This window comes from Somniosus microcephalus, chromosome 32 (assembly GCF_052327205.1).
Source record: "Somniosus microcephalus isolate GS21.2 chromosome 32, FLI_Smic_1.0, whole genome shotgun sequence".
Taxonomy (NCBI): Eukaryota; Metazoa; Chordata; class Chondrichthyes; order Squaliformes; family Somniosidae; genus Somniosus; species Somniosus microcephalus.
This window is the reverse complement of record NC_141018.1, coordinates 34400997-34418987: the sequence shown is the minus strand read 5'-3', so window position 1 is coordinate 34418987 and position 17991 is coordinate 34400997. Positions and strand designations below refer to the sequence as shown.

Genomic DNA, 17991 nt, shown 5'->3' with positions numbered 1-17991 from the left:
CTCAACTGCACTTTCGCACCCGATCCCCATATCCCTTGATTCCCCATGAGTCCAAAAATCTATCGATCTCTGTCTTGAATATACTCAACGATTCAGCACCCACAGCCCTCTGGGGTAGAGAATTCCAAAGATTCACAACCCTCTGAGTGAAGAAATTCCTCCTCCTCTCATTCTTAAATGGTCGACCCCTTACTCTGAGACCCCTTGTTCTGGTCTCTCTGGCTCAGTACCACACTGGGTGATGCCCTTACCCTATTGATCCCGTGAGCGGAGCTAAGGAAACTTAATTGTTCAGTTATTATGGTTAATGGCAGTCAGTGAGTGGTTTGACAGATCCTGTAATGATATTATTGGGTAATGGTTGCTCCATTTCTCTTTCAGTATGCAGTGGTATGGACATCAGAAACCATGTGGGCGATCTCCGGCAGCTGGAGAACTGCACCATAATCGAAGGCTACCTGCAGATTCTACTCATCTTCAACGGTAAAGCAGAGGACTTTCGTGCCCTCCGATTCCCAAAGCTGACCGTCATCACCGATTACTTGCTGCTCTACCGCGTCTACGGGCTGGAGACGCTGAGGGACCTCTTCCCGAACCTCACTGTCATCCGCGGGATACGCCTTTTCTTCAACTACGCTTTGGTGATCTTCGAGATGACTCACCTGAAAGAGATCGGACTGTACAGCCTCCAGAATATCACCCGGGGCGCTGTGCGGATTGAAAAGAACCACGATCTCTGTTACTTGTCCACCATTGACTGGTCCTTTATTCTGGATTCTGTGGAAAATAACTACATCGATCACAATAAGCAGCAGAACGAGTGCGGGGACGTCTGCCCAGGAACCATGGAGGACCTGCCACTGTGCATCAAGACCAGTGTGTACAACCAGTACAACTATCGCTGCTGGAATGCAAACCACTGCCAGAAAGGTAGGTTGGCCTCGGAGCTGACTTCCAGAATCTTGGTTGCTATTTTCGCCTTGTGGGCTAATTAATGGTTTGAACCCGAGCACAGTCCTTGCATCGCCTCCCTAGTGCGAGTCTGAAGCGGTGGTCTTGGCTAAGTCCCAGCGTGGTGCCGGTTAGTCGCTGAACTGAGTCGGTCTCCATTTTGAGCGCTGTGAAGCTTTTGCGACCTTCCATGTTGCACGCGAGTTTCTCCTCCTCCGAACTATCTGCCTGTATTATATCTGAGAACGTTTGTGTACAGTTATTCCAGGAAGAGCTGTTTATATTCTTACAGGGCTCGACAGGGTAGATGCAGAGAGGATGTTTCCCCTGGCTGGGGAGTCTAGAACCAGGGGTCACAGTCTCAGAATATGGGGTCGGCCATTTAGGACTGAGATGAGGAGGAATGTCTTCACTCAGAGGGTGGTGAATCTTTGGAATTCTCTACCCCAGAGGGCTGTGGAGGCTCAGTCGAGATCGATAGATTTTTGAATATTAAGGGAATCAAGGGATATGAGGATTGGGCGGGAAAGTGGAGTTGAGGTAGAAGATCAGCCATGATCTTATTGAATGGCAGAGCAGGCTCGAGGGGCCAAATGGCTGACTCCTCCTATTTCTTATGTTCTTATATCATAGAAACATAGAAGAGCCTGCTCCACCATGCAATGAGACCAAAGCATGATGTGCATGCCTTTTTTTTTTAGTGGTTTTTGCAGGTCCCCTTCAGGTGGTGCAGAGTTCTGACTGCAGGATCACTTGAAGGGAAACTGTTGTCAGAAAACCGCACTTCCCCCTGCCGAAGAGGCATTCTATGAATCCTAAGCATTTGTGACCACTGACACCCCTCTTAACAGACATTTTAACCCTCGCTATTAATAGTTTATTGCACTCCCTCTCTTCAGTTTTCTCTCGGACTCCTAGTCCTGACAGACCTGGCTTACTGTGGTTCCCTCGGGCAAGTGGCCATGACTGTGGGGCATCGCAGCCAGGCTAGATCCGCTCCTCACGAGACCCACACAGGACCTCGTTCCAGCAGGGGTTTGCTTATCAGAAGTGGGAGCAGGGACCTTGACTAACTTACTGCCCCCGCCTCCCCACCCCCATTCCCTAGCCCAGGCCAGTTGTGTGCCCCACTTCCACCTATTGCCCAATGGCTGAAATCACTTCGCTCGTCACAGACCTGGGATCAAACTCGGGGAGATTCCTGGTCACTGGGTGGTGAATTTACCAATCGAATCCAAGGGCTTCTTGACCACAATGGAGCTCGAAATGCTTCCTCATGTTTCTCAGACTCTTCACCTAAAATTCCATTACCGATGAAATCTCAGGCTCGGATACAAGCTGTCGAATAAGTTTTGCGTATTAATTTTTTTTATTCGTTCCTGGGATGTGGGTGTCGCTGGCAAGGCCAGCATTTATTGCCCATCCCCTAGTTGCCCTTGAGAAGGTGGTGGTGAGCCGCCGCCTTGAACCGCTGCAGTCCGTGTGGTGAAGGTGCTCCCACAGTGCTGTTAGGGAGGGAGTTCCAGGATTTTGACCCGGTGACAATGAAGGAACGGCGATATATTTCTAAGTCAGGCTGTTGTGTGTGACTTGGAGGGGAACTTGGAGGTGGTGGTGTTTCCATGCGCCTGCTGCCCTTGTCCTTCTAGGTGGTAGAGGTCGTGGGCTTGGGAGGTGCTGTCCAAGAAGCCTTGGCGAGTTGCTGCAGTGCATCTTGTAGATGGTACACACTGCAGCCACGGTGCGCCGGTGGTGGAGGGAGTGAATGTTTAAGGTGGTGGATGGGGTGCCAATCAAGCGGGCTGCTTTGTCCTGGATGGTCTCGAGCTTCTTGAGTGTTGTTGGAGCTGCACTCATCCAGGCAAGTGGAGAGTATTCCGTCACATTCCTTGTGCCTTGTAGATGGTGGAAAGGCTTGTACAGTACAGTATTATAAGAATATTGCTCGGCTGTCTGTGGAAGGCTTGGTGTCGAGGTTCTGGGAGATGAGGTGCACTCGAGGCGGAGTTCTCGTTTGGCAAGTTGCAGGTGTGACTGGCCCTTCAGTGAATGCTAACTTGTAGCCGACTCCCTTTACCCCTTCCCTCCCTCCTCCTAACCCCCTCCCGATCCATGACCATCTCATTTTAGTGCTGACAGATTAATTGTTCCGATCCACAACTGTATTTTTTTAAAACACCACCACCACCAAATCGCTTTCATAGCCAATGGAAAGTAACTATTTCTAGTCTTATCTGTTTGTGTTGCACGGGAAACCTGCCCAGCAGTTTTTTTTGTAATTATAATTTTGGGGTCGGTCAAATACATTATTAAAGCATATAGAATGACTGCAGGCGACGTGATGTGCTCCGGAACGGGTTACAAGGGTATTCAAAGCTTCCAGTGGACAAAGCACCAGAATAATGGAGAGGTCTGTGGAGCAACAGACGTTGAGTTCAGCTGTCTCGTACAGGTACAAGTTTGAACTGTTCACTTACTTTTGAGTTTCGACTGAGGGTGGTCACTATGACTGGGGATTCGGGGGGTTGGTGGAGGGGTAGTTTAAACAAGTTACAGTGATCACAATGTTTTTTTATCGGTTGCTTAATGGGAGCTCCAACTATGTAGAAACATAGAAACATAGAAGATAGGAGCAGGAGTCGGCCATTCGGCCCCTCGAGCCTGCTCCGCCATTCAATGAGATCATGGCTGATCATCCAAATTCAGTACCCTGTCCCTGCCTTCTCCCCATACCCCTTGATCCCTTTAGCCTTAAGAAATATATCTAACTCCTTCTTGAATATATTTAATGAATTGGCCTCAACTGCCTTGTGTGGTAGAGAATTCCACAGGTTCACCACTCTCTGGGTGAAGAAATTCCTCCTCATCTCAGTCCTAAATGGCTTACCCCTCATCCTTAGACTGTGACCCCTGGTTCTGGATTCCCCGACCATCGGGAACATCCTTCCTGCATCTCGTCTGTCTAGTCCTGTTAGAATTTTATAAGTTGCAATGTATTTTCGAACCGACAGTGAAGTAGCTGAAAGTAAAAAAAAAAAGGTAAAACTAGAAATTGCTCGTGTTAGCTGTGGCTCAGTGGGTAGCATTCCTCGTCTCGGGAGTCAGAAGGTCGTGGGTTCGAGTCCCACTCCAGAGACTTGAGCACAAAATCTAGGCTGACACTCTCCGTGCAGTGCTGAGGGAGTGCTGCACTGTCGGAGGTGCCGTCTTTCGGTTAAACCGAGGCCCCGTCTGCCCCCTCAGGTGGACGTAAAAGATCCCATGGCCACTATTTCGAAGAGTTATTCCCCAGTGTCCTGGGGCCAATATTTATCCCTCAATCAACATCACTAAAAACAGATTATCTGGTCATTATCACAGTGCTGGTTGTGGGAGCTTGCTGTGTGCAAATTGGCTGCCGCGTTTCCCACATTACAACAGTGACTACACTTCAAAAAGTACTTCATTGGCTGTAAAGCGCTTTGGGACGTCTGGTGATTGCGAGAGACGCTATAGAAATGCAAGTCTGTCTTTCTTTCGTTTTGCGTAGCACCTCATCGCCTCTCTCAAAAACATCTATCTCAAAGTGCTACACGTACAGTTAGTTATTTTTTTGAAGTGCAGTGGCTGTTAATGTAGGCAAACATGTTTTGCACATCGCATGATCCTGCAAGCAGCAGTGAGATGCCTGACTAGTTGATTTTTTGTTTTGATTGCGGTGATTTTGAGGGAGGATTGTTGACCAGAACAACCCCTTCGAGTCGTACCATGGGATCTTTCATAAGAGCATAAGAAATAGGAGCAGGAATAGGCCACTCGGCCCCTCGAGCCTGCTCCGCCATTCAATAAGATCATGGCTGATCTTGGGCTCAAAGCCACTTCCCCACCCGCTCCCCATAACCCTTCACTCCCTTATCTTGCAAAAATCTGTCCATCTCCACCTTAAATGTATTTAATGACCCAGCCTCCACGGCTCTCTGGGGCAGAGAATTCCACAGATTTACGACCCTCTGAGAGAAGAAATTCCTCCTCATCTCAGTTCTAAAAGGGCGACCCTTTATTCTGAAACTGTGCCCCCGAGTTCTAGATTTCCCCACGAGGGGAAACATCCTCTGCATCTACCTTGTCGAGCCCCCTCTGTATCTTATATGTTTCAATAAGATCACCTCTCATTCTTCTAAACTCCAATGAGTATAGGCCCAGCCTGCTCAACCTTTCCTCATAAGACAACCCCCTCATCTCAGGAATTAACCTAGTGAATCGTCTCTGAACTGCCTCCAATGCAAGTATATCCTTCCTTAAATAAGGAGACCAAAACTGTACGCAGTACTCCAGGTGTGGTCTCACCAATGCCCTGTACAGTTGTACAGGGCTGCCCATACTGTTTCTCTGAAGTTGTTTCATTCAAGTGTCCGCACGATTTGGATCCTACCACATTTGACTTGTAATCTGAAGCGGTCTGCTCTACTTTAATGAATATGCTAGAAACGGTCGTAGGCATACTTGAGCGCACTTCTGTTCAGCACAGTGGGACAAACCCTTAATGAATGTGCAGTATGTTCATTAGAATTTGTAGATAATATCGAATACTGATCATTTTTTTTCCCTCTTGACAAAGTGGCATTGATTTTTATCAAGGGTTCCTTTGTCAGACACACAAATGGACCCCCAGAGGAGGCTGCCCATTAGGGATTAGGTAACCGAATAATGGATACCCGAGACAGGGTTATAAAACTGAAATCTAACCGAGTGGTTCAGATGATGTCAGAAACTGTGATGGTGAAATGAAAATACTGCAGATGCTGGAAATCTGAAATAAAAACAGAAAATGCTGGAGAAACTCAGCAGGTCAGGCAGCATCTGTGAAGAGAGAAACAGAGTTAACGTTTCAGGTTGATGACCCTTCGTCAGAATTGATGAGTTCTGATGAAAGGTCATTGACCTGAAACGTTAACTCTGTTTCTCTCTTCACAGATGCTGCCTGACCTGCTGAGTTTCTCCAGCATTTTCTGTTTTTATTACTGTGATGGTGAAGCTGCTTCTAAACGTCACTTGAGCTCAAAGATGAGATTGCAAGACTCGAACTCTCTGTCTCCGAGCCGGGTTGTTTTATGTTGACTCTTGGCCTCCCACCTCCCTCTGCTCCTGAAGAAGCTGGTCATAGACGGGGAGCAATTTTACCGACCACCCACCCCACCCGCCCCCCCGCCCGCCTATCCGCGACCCTACCCAAGTGACCCTGCTTCAAAGTGACCCCTTTTGCTTTCAAACGGTCTGCTGGTGCTCTCTGTCCAAACTTGCAACATGGTCCACCTGGGTGAGGGAACAGGGCGGACGTGGTTCCGACCGCGGGCAGATCTCTGAGTGTCGTAAATCTGTGGAATTCTCTGCCCCAGAGAGCCGTGGAGGCTGGGTCATTAAATACATTTAAGGTGGAGATGGACAGATTTTTGCAAGATAAGGGAGTGAAGGGTTATGGGGAGCGGGTGGGGAAGTGGCTTTGAGCCCAAGATCAGCCATGATCGTATTGAATGGCGGAGCAGGCTCGAGGGGCCAAGTGGCCTATTCCTGCTCCTATTTCTTAGGTTCTTATGTCCAAGCTGTGGCGGTCTGAGTCCTGGCGGTCCGAGCCCTTTCTCAATTCGCTGGTTGGTTCCGGTTTGACTTTTGTGGGGCGGGACCTTTGGAGAGGGCTGTTCTTGGCGCTGTTGCCTCATTGGTGGGAAAACTCCTAAATCGGAACTCAAGGATCGGTCAGTATCAGCAACTTGAGGCACATGCAAATTAATAGGAACGTGGATTTTATCCTTTATAATTGGCCGAGGCAGTGGGGGGGTGGAGATTGATGCCTTCCCGCGCTACGACTTCCAACTACCAATATCCTGATGGGCTCGGACAGTGACTTTACCAATTGCCGCCGGTCTAGGGGCCAGATGGTGGTCCATACCGGCTGGGGGCTGGGGTGAGATTATTCTCATTTCAGGAAAGGGCGCTTGCATTCAACAGAGAGGAAAAAATATTTGCACCCAACAGTGCGGCTGGGATCCACCCATGAGCAGGGTCTGATCGACTGCGCTGGAATGGGAAGGGGGGAAATACTGAGGGGTGAGGAGCGAGTCTCCCACCCCTCAGTGTTTTCTCTCTTTATCCGCGCCCCCCCCATTTGACCTGAACAAGCAGACCATAATTCTGAGTCCGGGACTTGGTTGGTTGGGTGGGTTGGCCGCCATCTCCGGAGTGGCGTTTGGAAATAATGCGCAATTCATCGGAGCGAGAGAAGGAAAATGGAGATGGCGACTGATTACTGTCCCCCCCAAGTTGGGAAGTGTGTGTCCTGGTCGATGCTCGAGTAGAATTCAGTGCGAGTTTATGTAGTTCAAGGCCAGAATGTTCGCCCCCTAACAGCACGAGGAGGAGCATGATATCGGTCTTTGGTACTCGTAACAACCTTGTCTTCCGTAGGTGGCTTATCTTGCAAAAATCTGGTTCAGCCGCTTCCCTCCTGCCCTTTGGAACTCGAGGCCCAGTTCCCTCTGTATTGCCCCCTCCCTCTTCCGAAACCCTTCTCTTCAACCATGCCGGTGGTATCTTTCTTCCCATTTTTTCTCCTGCGTAGCGCCCACTGTTTTTTGTCCTTCTAATGTTAACAGCTTTGGAGAAGTCCTTCTGTTCCTGGATAGCGCCGTGACAGTGATCATGAGGAGAGATTGAGTAGATTGGGCCGATACTCTCTGGAGTTTAGAAGAATTGAGAGGTGATCTCATTGAAACATACAAGATTCCGAGGGGGATTGACAGGGTAGAGGCTGAGAGGTTGTTTCCCCTGGCTGGAGAGTCTAGAACTAGGGGTCACAGTCTCAGGATAAGGGGTCGGCCATTTAGGACTGAGATGAGGAGGAATTACTTCACTCAAGAGGGTTGTGAATCTTTGGAATTCTCTACCCCAGAGGGCTGAGTCGTTGAGTATATTCAAGGCTGAGATCAATAGATTTTTGGACTCTAAGGGGAATCAAGGGATATGGAGATCGGGCGGGAAAGTGGAGTTGAGGTCGAAGATCAGCCATGATCTTATTGAATGGCGGAGCAGGCTCGAGGGGCCGAATGGCTGACTCCTGCTCCTATTTCTTATGTTCTTATGACCAGGAACAGAGCACAGAAGGAAGGAAATATTGGGCAGGGAGGGAAAAAGAAAATTTGTCATTGTTTTCCTCGGCTGTTAGAAATCCAGTCCTGCGTTCCTTTTTCCCCCTGTGTGGATGAAAGGTCGTGTCAAAGATTAATGATTAACAAACTGAAGAATGGGTGTATTCTAAGAAGGGCCATTTAAAATTCATAGCGCTGAGATCTTGCCGCCTCGGTGCTTGTTGTGATGTTGGAATGGAGTGTTTCACCTGGTTATTGTAACTTGAGAATCTTCGGTGCGTCCGTCTTCACCAGGAGGACCGCGGAAGGATGGAAAAGATGGTCGTGAGAACATGCTAACCTCCGACTATAAAATGGTGATTTTAATCGATCGACCCCCCCACCCCACCAACCGTCTCCTCCCCCCCGGCCCACAGTTTTCTCCTCCACATTTCTTTATTTCCTTTCCCTCTTGAAAGGCCACTGTTGTCGCCCTGGTCCCTTATCCAAGTGGCCATTCTTCATACCTGAGCCTAGCCTTTTGCATTTCAACCGGCAGTTCTACCAAAGCCTGATCTCGCTCCGATCAGCAGGACACTTCCTTGTACGAGTCGCCGACCAGGTAGTGATCAGGAGCAGAACCCTGGTTTTTTTTTCTGGTTTCCCCGAGGGCCAGTTGTAGCGGCCACACTGTCTTATGATACGGCTGTGATCAGTCTAGCAGAAGCGTACACCGTTTGCAGTTGGCTTCGCACCCCTTACTCTAGGGCAGGGAGAGCCAGGCTAGGCTGCTCACTCCTGATTGCTATCGAGTGTTACCCAGCTAGAAAGTACGCGTGCGCGCCCGCATAAAATCAGTGCAGCAGTGGGCGAGGCTGTGATGCACTCTACAGTCAAACAGCCCGTTGGGCTCACAAATCAAGAATGGCAGCTTGGGCTGAGGTAGCAGAGCTCAACCAGTGCACCTGGAACTGTAGCCCAATATGAGCCGAGGCCTTGAGCAGGAGAAGAGACCGGGGTGGGGCGGGGGGAGAGGGGTGGGGAGAGAGAAAGCCAGGGATCTTGTGGAAGGATCTACCAGAATGAATGGCGCTTTGCGTTTTTATTATGTGTGAGGCGACGGGATCCAAAGTGTCCATGAACGGAAAACTCGATGAATCTTCCTCGTTCAAGGGTCGATGCAAGGTGGGCGAGGATGTTTCCCCCTGGCTGGGGAGTCCAGAACCAGGGGTCACAGTCTCGGAATAAGGGGTCGGCCGTTTAGGACTGAGATGAGGAGGAATTTCTTCACTCAAAGGGTGGTGAATTTTTAGAATTCTCTACCCCAGAGGGCTGAGGAGGCTCAGTCGTTGAGTATATTCAAGACAGAGATTGATAGTTTTTTGAATATTAAGGGAATCAAGGGATATGGGGATAGTGCAGGAAAATGGAGATGAAGTAGATCAGCCATGATCTTATTGAATGGCGGAGCAGGTTCGAGGGGCCGAATGGCGGAGCAGGCTCGAGGGGCCGAATGACGGAGCAGGCTCGAGGGGCCGAATGGCCGACTCCTGCTCCTATTTCTTATGTTCCTGCAGTTGGCGCTCCCACCAACCAAGGTCTAATTATCCAGAAAGCAACAGATAACGTTCTGGTATCAAATATTTAACATGGAGAGCCATTTAAACTGTAAAGTCGAGGCTGCCTCAGCGGGAGGATTGAATGCTGGCCGGCCTTGCCTTGTGTCTAAAGTTCCATTTGCACTGCAGGACCTGCAGAAAGATGCGATCGGTTGCACGAGTGTGTGTCTCATTCTATTCTGTTTGTTGAAGGACACCCATCCTCTGCTGGAACCTTAACCCTTCGACCGTATTTAGGGCTGGAAAAATAAATATGCATTCAGTCGCATTCACCTGTTTCCATGGTGATCCTTGACTTTCTTCGTTTAAACAGCAACCGTTACTAAATGAGCTGGGTGCGGTTTGTTTTTTGCTTAATTATTTTGCGCTCATCACCGATGAAGGATGTTAGTGCTGGGGAATGATGCTAGATGCAGAGTAAAGCTCCCTCTACACTGTCCCATCAAACACTCCCAGGGCAGGTACAGCACGGGTTAGATACAGAGTAAAGCTCCCTCTACACTGTCCTCATCAAACACTCCCAGGGCAGGTACAGCACGGGATTAGATACAGAGTAAAGCTCCCTCTACACTGTCCCATCAAACACTCCCAGGGCAGGTACAGCACGGGTTAGATACAGAGTAAAGCTCCCTCTACACTGTCCCATCAAACACTCCCAGGGCAGGTACAGCACGGGTTAGATACAGAGTAAAGCTCCCTCTACACTGACCCATCAAACACTCCCAGGGCAGGTACAGCATGGGTTAGATACAGAGTAAAGCTCCCTCTACACTGTCCCATCAAACACTCCCAGGGCAGGTACAGCACGGGTTAGATACAGAGTAAAGCTCCATTTACACTGTCCCATCAAACACTCCCAGGGCAGGTACAGCACGGGTTAGATACAGAGTAAAGCTCCATCTACACTGTCCCATCAAACACTCCCAGGGCAGGTACAGCACGGGTTAGATACAGAGTAAAGCTCCATTTACACTGTCCCATCAAACACTCCCAGGGCAGGTACAGCACGGGTTAGATACAGAGTAAAGCTCCATCTACACTGTCCCATCAAACACTCCCAGGGCAGGTACAGCACGGGTTAGATACAGAGTAAAGCTCCCTCTACACTGCCCCATCAAACACTCCCAGGGCAGGTACAGCACGGGTTAGATACAGAGTAAAGCTCCCTCTACACTGTCCCATCAATCACTCCCAAGGCAGGTTAAGCACGGGTTAGATACAGAGTAAAGCTCCATCTACACTGTCCCATCAAACACTCCCAGGGCAGGTACAGCACGGGTTAGATACAGAGTAAAGCTCCCTCTACACTGCCCCATCAAACACTCCCAGGGCAGGTACAGCACGGGTTAGATACAGAGTAAAGCTCCCTCTACACTGTCCCATCAAACACTCCCAGGGCAGGTACAGCACGGGTTAGATACAGAGTAAAGCTCCCTCTACACTGTCCCATCAATCACTCCCAAGGCAGGTTAAGCACGGGTTAGATACAGAGTAAAGCTCCCTCTACACTGCCCCATCAAACACTCCCAGGGCAGGTACAGCACGGGTTAGATACAGAGTAAAGCTCCCTCTACACTGTCCCATCAAACACTCCCAGGGCAGGTACAGCACGGGTTAGATACAGAGTAAAGCTCCCTCTACACTGTCCCATCAAACACTCCCAGGGCAGGTACAGCACGGGTTAGATACAGAGTAAAGCTCCCTCTACACTGCCCCAACAATGTGCCTCAGCTTTAATATTTGAAGAGCACCCACTGCTGCTCCAAGATGACATTTTCCTCTTCCCACACCAGCCAGCCTGTGGCCTCTGAGTGAGATTTCCAATTTAATGCAAAATTGGATGCAATTTTGTGCCCTCGACCCATGTCCACTGGGAACTATGTTAAGAGTATGGGCTAGTTTTCTGAAATTGTGGCAGAATATCGATGGGGCCGGACCTCCACACATTCCTCCAAAGCTTTTCCAAATGCCTGACTGAGCAAGAGGGTGCCTCGGGGGGGAAAAACTTGCCAGAAACTTCTGTGTCATCAGAAAGAGATAATTGCGTGTCTCGATGAATCAGCCATTCCAATTTTCACCTCCTCCTCCCCTGACGGTGTTGACTAATTTTCGTGCCCTTTTGGCGCCTTGCCCAGGGGATCAATCCGCTGGCTGGCTGTCAGTCCTGCGCCTACTCCGCTCTCAGACCTGTCGGCACACGAGCGTCGGATTAACCAAATTCTCGGTGCAATGGAGCACCCGCCGCACTGGCTTTGTGTGTTGCCAACCAGAGCATGACAAATAAAAACGTTCACCTCCCGGACTTTGGAACGTGAAGAGCCTGTGCTGAGCTCCGAGGAGACCTGTTCCACCTGCGCGTCACTTCTGTTTTTTTCCTCAAAGCCCATTCTCGAGGTCAGCCCCGCGTTACACACCGTGTTTGTGCTCCGCATTGAGCCTCCTCCCATCCTGATGAGGGCAGATAGTGCTGGAAATGCTCGGCCGGCCAGGCAGCATCTGTGGAGAGAGAGGGAGAAACAGAGTTAACGATTCGGGTCGATGACCCTTCGTCAGAACTGGAAAAAGTTGGAGATGGAACAGGTTTTTCAGCAAGTGTAGGGGCAGGGGGAGGGGAGGGGAGGAAAGAATAAAAGCGAAGGTCTGTGATCGGGTGGAAGGCGGGAAAGATTAAGAGACAAAAGGGATGATGGTGCGAGGCAAAAGGAGATGTTAATGGGACAAAAGGGAAGGCATGCCCTTCTAGTCCTTTTTCCCTCATGTACCTACCCAGCCTCCCGTTAAATGCATCTACTCTTATTCGCTTCAACCACTCCCTGTGGTAGCGCGTTCCACATTCTCGCCAATCTCTGGGTAAAGAAGTTTCTCATGAATTCGTTTTTTTTTAAAAAGCTGGAATCAGTAATAGGGCCCATGAACTGGTTCACTGATGCCCCTTCAGGGAAGGAAACTTGCCGTCCTTATTGGGTGTGGCCTAAATGTGACTCCAGTCCCTCACCAGCGTGGTTGACTCTTGACCAATGTTCACTCTTTATTTTTCTTTCTTTCGGCTGCACTGCCCCTTTAAGGGACGGCGCGGCGCGGCCCAATCACGGTTCCGCGCACGCGCAGAACTTTACACTGAAAGAGAGGCAGCCCCGGGCTGTGACGGGACTGGCAGAAAGGTGCTCTTGACTGCCAGTCTGTTGTACGATAAAATGACAGCGATGCAAGATCCTGGGACTGAATTTAACAAAAAGAAAAATCTGGAACCTCTGGGAGTACAAGGATGACCCAGAATGACATCAATAGCTGTTCCAAACATTCTTCCACTTATGTGAAGAGACGGGCACAGCTCCTTGCTTGTGAATTTTTGGTGCCTGTAACTTTTATTAGCGGGGCCGCTCACTGCCAGTCACGCAGGCTGCGTTTTCCTGTCTAATTGAAATTGTCTTAATTCGGGGACGCTGGTCAATGGGCTCGGTAATGGTGATATTTTGCGCAAGTATGATTTCCCCCCCCCCCCCCCCCCCCCCCCCACCCTTCACAGTGTCAGCTGTGGCTCGGGGCAGCACTCCTCGCCTCCGAGTCAGAAGGTCGTGGGTCCGAGACCCACTCCAGAGACTCGAGCACAAAATCTAGGCTGACACTCCCAGTGCAGTGCTGAGGGAGCGCTGCACTGTCGGAGGTGCAGTACTGAGGGAGCGCCGCACTGTCGGAGGGGCAGTACTGAGGGAGCGCCGCACTGTCGGAGGGGCAGTGCTGAGGGAGGGCAGTACTGAGGAAGCGCCGCACTGTCGGAGGGGCAGTACTGAGGAAGCGCCGCACTGTTGGAGGGGCAGTACTGAGGGAGCGCCGCACTGTCGGAGGGGCAGTACTGAGGGAGCGCCGCACTGTCGGAGGGGCAGTGCTGAGGGAGCGCCGCACTGTCGGAGGGGCAGTGCTGAGGGAGTGCCGCGCGGTCGGAGGGGCAGTGCTGAGGGAGTGCCGCACTGTTGGAGGGGTAGTACTGAGGGAGCGCCGCACTGTCGGAGGGGCGGTACTGAGGAAGCGCCGCACTGTTGGAGGGGCAGTACTGAGGGAGCGCCGCACTGTCGGAGGGGCAGTACTGAGGAAGCGCCGCACTGTCGGAGGGGCAGTGCTGAGGGAGCGCCGCACTGTCGGAGGGGCAGTGCTGAGGGAGTGCCGCGCGGTCGGAGGGGCAGTGCTGAGGGAGTGCCGCACTGTTGGAGGGGTAGTACTGAGGGAGTGCCGCGCGGTCGGAGGGGCAGTGCTGAGGGAGTGCCGCACTGTTGGAGGGGTAGTACTGAGGGTGCGCCACACTGTCAGAGGGGCAGTATTTCGGATGATACTTTAAACCAAGGCTCCGTGTGCTCTCTCAGTTGGATGTAAAAGATCCCACGCCACTATTTTGAAGAAGAGCAGGGGGAGTTCTCCCCGGTGTCCTGACCAATATTTATCCCTCAATCAACACCACTAAAATCGATTATCTGGCCATTATCACATTGCTGCTTGCTGTGCACAAATTGGCTGCCGCGTTTCCTACATTACAACAGTGACTACACTTCAAAAAGTACTTCATTGGCTGTAAAGCGTTTGGGGACGACCAGTGGCTGTGACAGGCGCTATAGAAATGCAAGTCTTTCTGTCTTTTAAAATCTTCCATTATAGAGCAGTGCCGAGATGTGAAAAGGAAACCGGTGATTCAGGCAGAGAGCTCGGAGGGAAGTTTCCAGGACTGGTGTCCGTTAACGCTGCTCCATTCCTGATTCGGACAAACATGTTTGTGTAGGTACATAAGCAAATTAAACTAGACGTAAAGGCAGATTGATTATAAACAACACAGACTCCGTGTTCCTAGTTAGTTTAGTCTAATTGCAAGCATCAACATACAGATACCCCCAAGGACACATTGCTGGGATTTCTGCAGTCGAGTGTATATGTATTTTAGTTATTTTTAAGGAAAGTTCTATATTCTTTCTGGGTAAACTAGACTAAACTAGATTTTCTTGTGCGCGATGGTGCCTGGGCATTGAGTTGGGCAGGTGACTTGGACGAGATACTGGAGACTGCTGGCATTAGTGAAACCCCTTCATCCCCGCACCCCCCCCCCCCCCCCCCCCCCCCCAAGCCTCTGCTACCCTGACCTAATTTTTCACAGATGGAACTTGGTCCTTCTTGGCAGTCAGAAGCTGCTGAGTGACCGGGATTGGTTGCTCAATGTAAGCCTGGCTTTTAAGTGACAATTTTCTCCTCTCTCTCAAAAAGTCAATTCTTTAATGGGGTCTGATTGCTGCAGATCTCTCCACCTCCCCGCCCCCAGTCCATTCATTATACAGGAAACTCTTTATTATCCGGCACCAACGGGACCGGCGTGGTGCCGGTTTATCAAAAAGTCCGGATTACAGAGAGGTATAGTTAAAAGGTACGAGAGCGCCGTACACAGCAACAAATCCAGGCTTCCCTGTTGCTTAGCAACATGTGCAGGAACTCTGGCCACAGACCAAGCGTCCCTGTTGCTTAGCAACAGGTGCAGGATCCCCGGTCACACAGCCACAGATCCAGGAACGGCCACTAATATGAAGTAAAACTTAACTGAACCTACTCCTGAATTTTGCTGGTTAACAGAGATTTCCGGGTTTCTGGTTATTTAGGTGACGGTTAAAAGAGAGTTTCCTGTACCTTGACATTTGACTATTCGACTAGGGAAAGCAGCAAGCCCAGCTCTATCTGCCCTCGCCCAAGGTCCGCACACAAGCAGCTCTGGCAGGGGGGCCACGGGAAAGGGCCGAGGGGAGGGAACCCAGGCTGATTTACCTCTCCCTATACCCCAAGGCCGCTGCTCACGCTCCCGTGAAGCGCCGTGGGATGTTTTACTACGTTATAGAGGCGCCGTTGGAGATGCAGGCCATTCGGCCGTGCAGCATGCGAGGGGACTTTGTTGTTGGAGCAGAGCGGAGAGAGCGTTTCCGTGTTCGGCGTTGACGTTTGATGCCCGCGTGGGGGAAATCCCTTCCGTCCCCCCCCCCCCCCCCCCCCAGCACTGACCTCCCGCACATCAGACTTGCGAAAAGAAGAAAGCTATTATAAAAAAAATTGGTTCAGGGAACCTGAGGGGATTGCGTTGTAAACGGGACTCCGATGAAGTTGCTAGGCTGCTCTGGAGTTGGGAGAGGTTACGTATGGCCTGTTTGTGGAAATGGGATTTTCCTTGCACTTGCGTAGGTATATATTGTTGTGTAAGCAGGAACAGAACATACTGTGATTTTTGAGAACTCCCCACGGAACAGGCGCTCGACTGCCAGTCTCAAAGTCAACAAAGCGTGTTCTGTCTCGGGCTGACTGACCCACCCCGGCCAGGGGCTTGTTTGTACGTTAGTGTTGGTGTTTTGGAAAATACCAGCCTGTTTACCAGGGGGTGGGGGCGGTGAAGGAGAAGGACAGACTCTTGGCTTGTATGGCACGAGAGATTAGAAAAAATATACAACAACGCCCCAGAACTTGCAGCTTGTCAAACTCAAGTGTGTGTGTGTGTGTGTGTGTGTGTGTGTGTGTGTGTGTGTGTGTGTGTGTGTGTGTGTGTGTGTGTGTGTGTGTGTGTGTGTGTGTGTGTGTGTGTGTGTGTGTGTGTGTGTGTGTGTGTGTGTGTGTGTGTGTGTCGGCGTTACCAGGAAGCTGCTGTTAAAGTATTGATAATGGAGTGAATTTTTGTTTTCTCGTCCTGTGTCGCTGTCCCATGTTTACGTGTAGAAGCACAGCCGGCCTTTTGTGCGGGGCTGTTTTTTATTGCAAGCACAATTTGTGCACCCGTCTTAATATCTCCTCCTCAGGCCTCGTTGTTGGTGCTTGTCTGATTATGGTCCTGTGAAGCGCCTTGGGACAATTTGCTATGTTAAATGCGTTCTGTAAATGCAAGCTGTTCACGTGTGCGTGGCGATGAGGTTCCGTGAGCGTGCGGCAGCTAAGAGACAATCTCGTTGAGCTGCGCGTGGTTTGAAATGGGACGGGTAAGGCAAGGCTGGAACATTACTTCAGATTAAGCCAAGTCCTGACCAGAGGACTCGCCTTGCATGTTGTGAAAAATACATTCTAAACCGACGTTGGGAACAACTTGAGTGAGAAATGTCTGTGTCACGTGCCGCAGGAGAGCCAAAAGCACCGGGATTTTGAGATGCAGCTGGAAGCTATAATGGGAGAGTGAGGGTACCGGGGGAGGGGCTTCGATGGGAGAGTTAGGGCACCAGAGGGAGGGGCTTCGATGGGAGAGTTAGGGTACCAGGGGGAGGGGCTTTTGATGGGAGAGTTAGGGCACCAGAGGGAGGGGCTTCGATGGGAGAGTTAGGACACCAGGGGGAGGGGCTTCGATGGGAGAGTTAGGGCACCAGGGGGAGGGGCTTTGATGGGAGAGTTAGGGTACCAGGGGGAGGGGCTTCGATGGGAGAGTTAGGGCACCAGAGGGAGGGGCTTCGATGGGAGAGTTAGGGCACCAGAGGGAGGGGCTTCGATGGGAGAGTTAGGGTACCCGAGGGAGGGGCTTCGATGGGAGAGTTAGGACACCAGAGGGAGGGGCTTCGATGGGAGAGTTAGGACACCAGAGGGAGGGGCTTCGATGGGAGAGTTAGGCTACCAGGGGGAGGGGCTTCGATGGGAGAGTTAGGGTACCAGAGGGAGGGGCTTTGATGGGAGAGTTAGGGTACCAGAGGGAGGGGCTTCGATGGGAGAGTTAGGGTACCAGAGGGAGGGGCTTCGATGGGAGAGTTAGGGTACCAGAGGGAGGGGCTTCGATGGGAGAGTTAGGGCACCAGAGGGAGGGGCTTTGATGGGAGTGTTAGGACACCCGAGGGAGAGGCTTCGATGGGCGAGATATGGTACTGGAGGGAGGGGCTTTGAGGTGCCGAATGAACTGCTCTCGCCCTGGATGCTGCTGCTTTTGCCGTGAATGACGTCTTGAACCTTGAATCTGAAGAACAAAGGAAGGGATTAAAGCTTTGGATTTACTGACTCCCCTCTTCTCCTGAGGGAGTTGACTCTTGATGAAGTCCTGTTTCCCCTCTGGTACCTCATTCAAGTGGCCAAATTCCCACCGGCGTAGTGGGCGGAACTTTGTCCATAACGAGGACATGTCTGATCCTGCCCTCGCTGGATGTCTGGAGGCGAATCCACCCAGTGAGGTGGCGCCAACGGCATAACTTGGGTCTCGCTGGCTGCGAATTGCTCTTGCGTATGCCGCACCCGCTAATGAGTACCTGTAACATGGTTTTCAAACGTGGGTTGTGGGGGGGTGGTGAGGGCGGGTGTGCCTGTGAAAGGGGATGCACCCCAAGGCACTCCCAGTGTCCAAACGC

General features: G+C 51.0%; 1 protein-coding gene across 2 annotated transcripts in view; it reads left to right on the top strand.

Moving 5' to 3' along the window:
* igf1ra (insulin-like growth factor 1a receptor) overlaps positions 1–17991 on the top strand; it is a 305819-nt gene that overhangs the window by 36016 nt on the left and 251812 nt on the right. For both annotated transcript variants that reach the window (XR_015074380.1, XM_085972351.1), the window contains exon 2: positions 382–930. Coding sequence is in view for 1 of the 2 variants with exons in the window: in XM_085972351.1 (XP_085828477.1) it covers positions 382–930 (549 nt within the window). In the remaining variant the exon portion in view is untranslated. The remainder of the gene's footprint in view (positions 1–381; positions 931–17991) is intronic.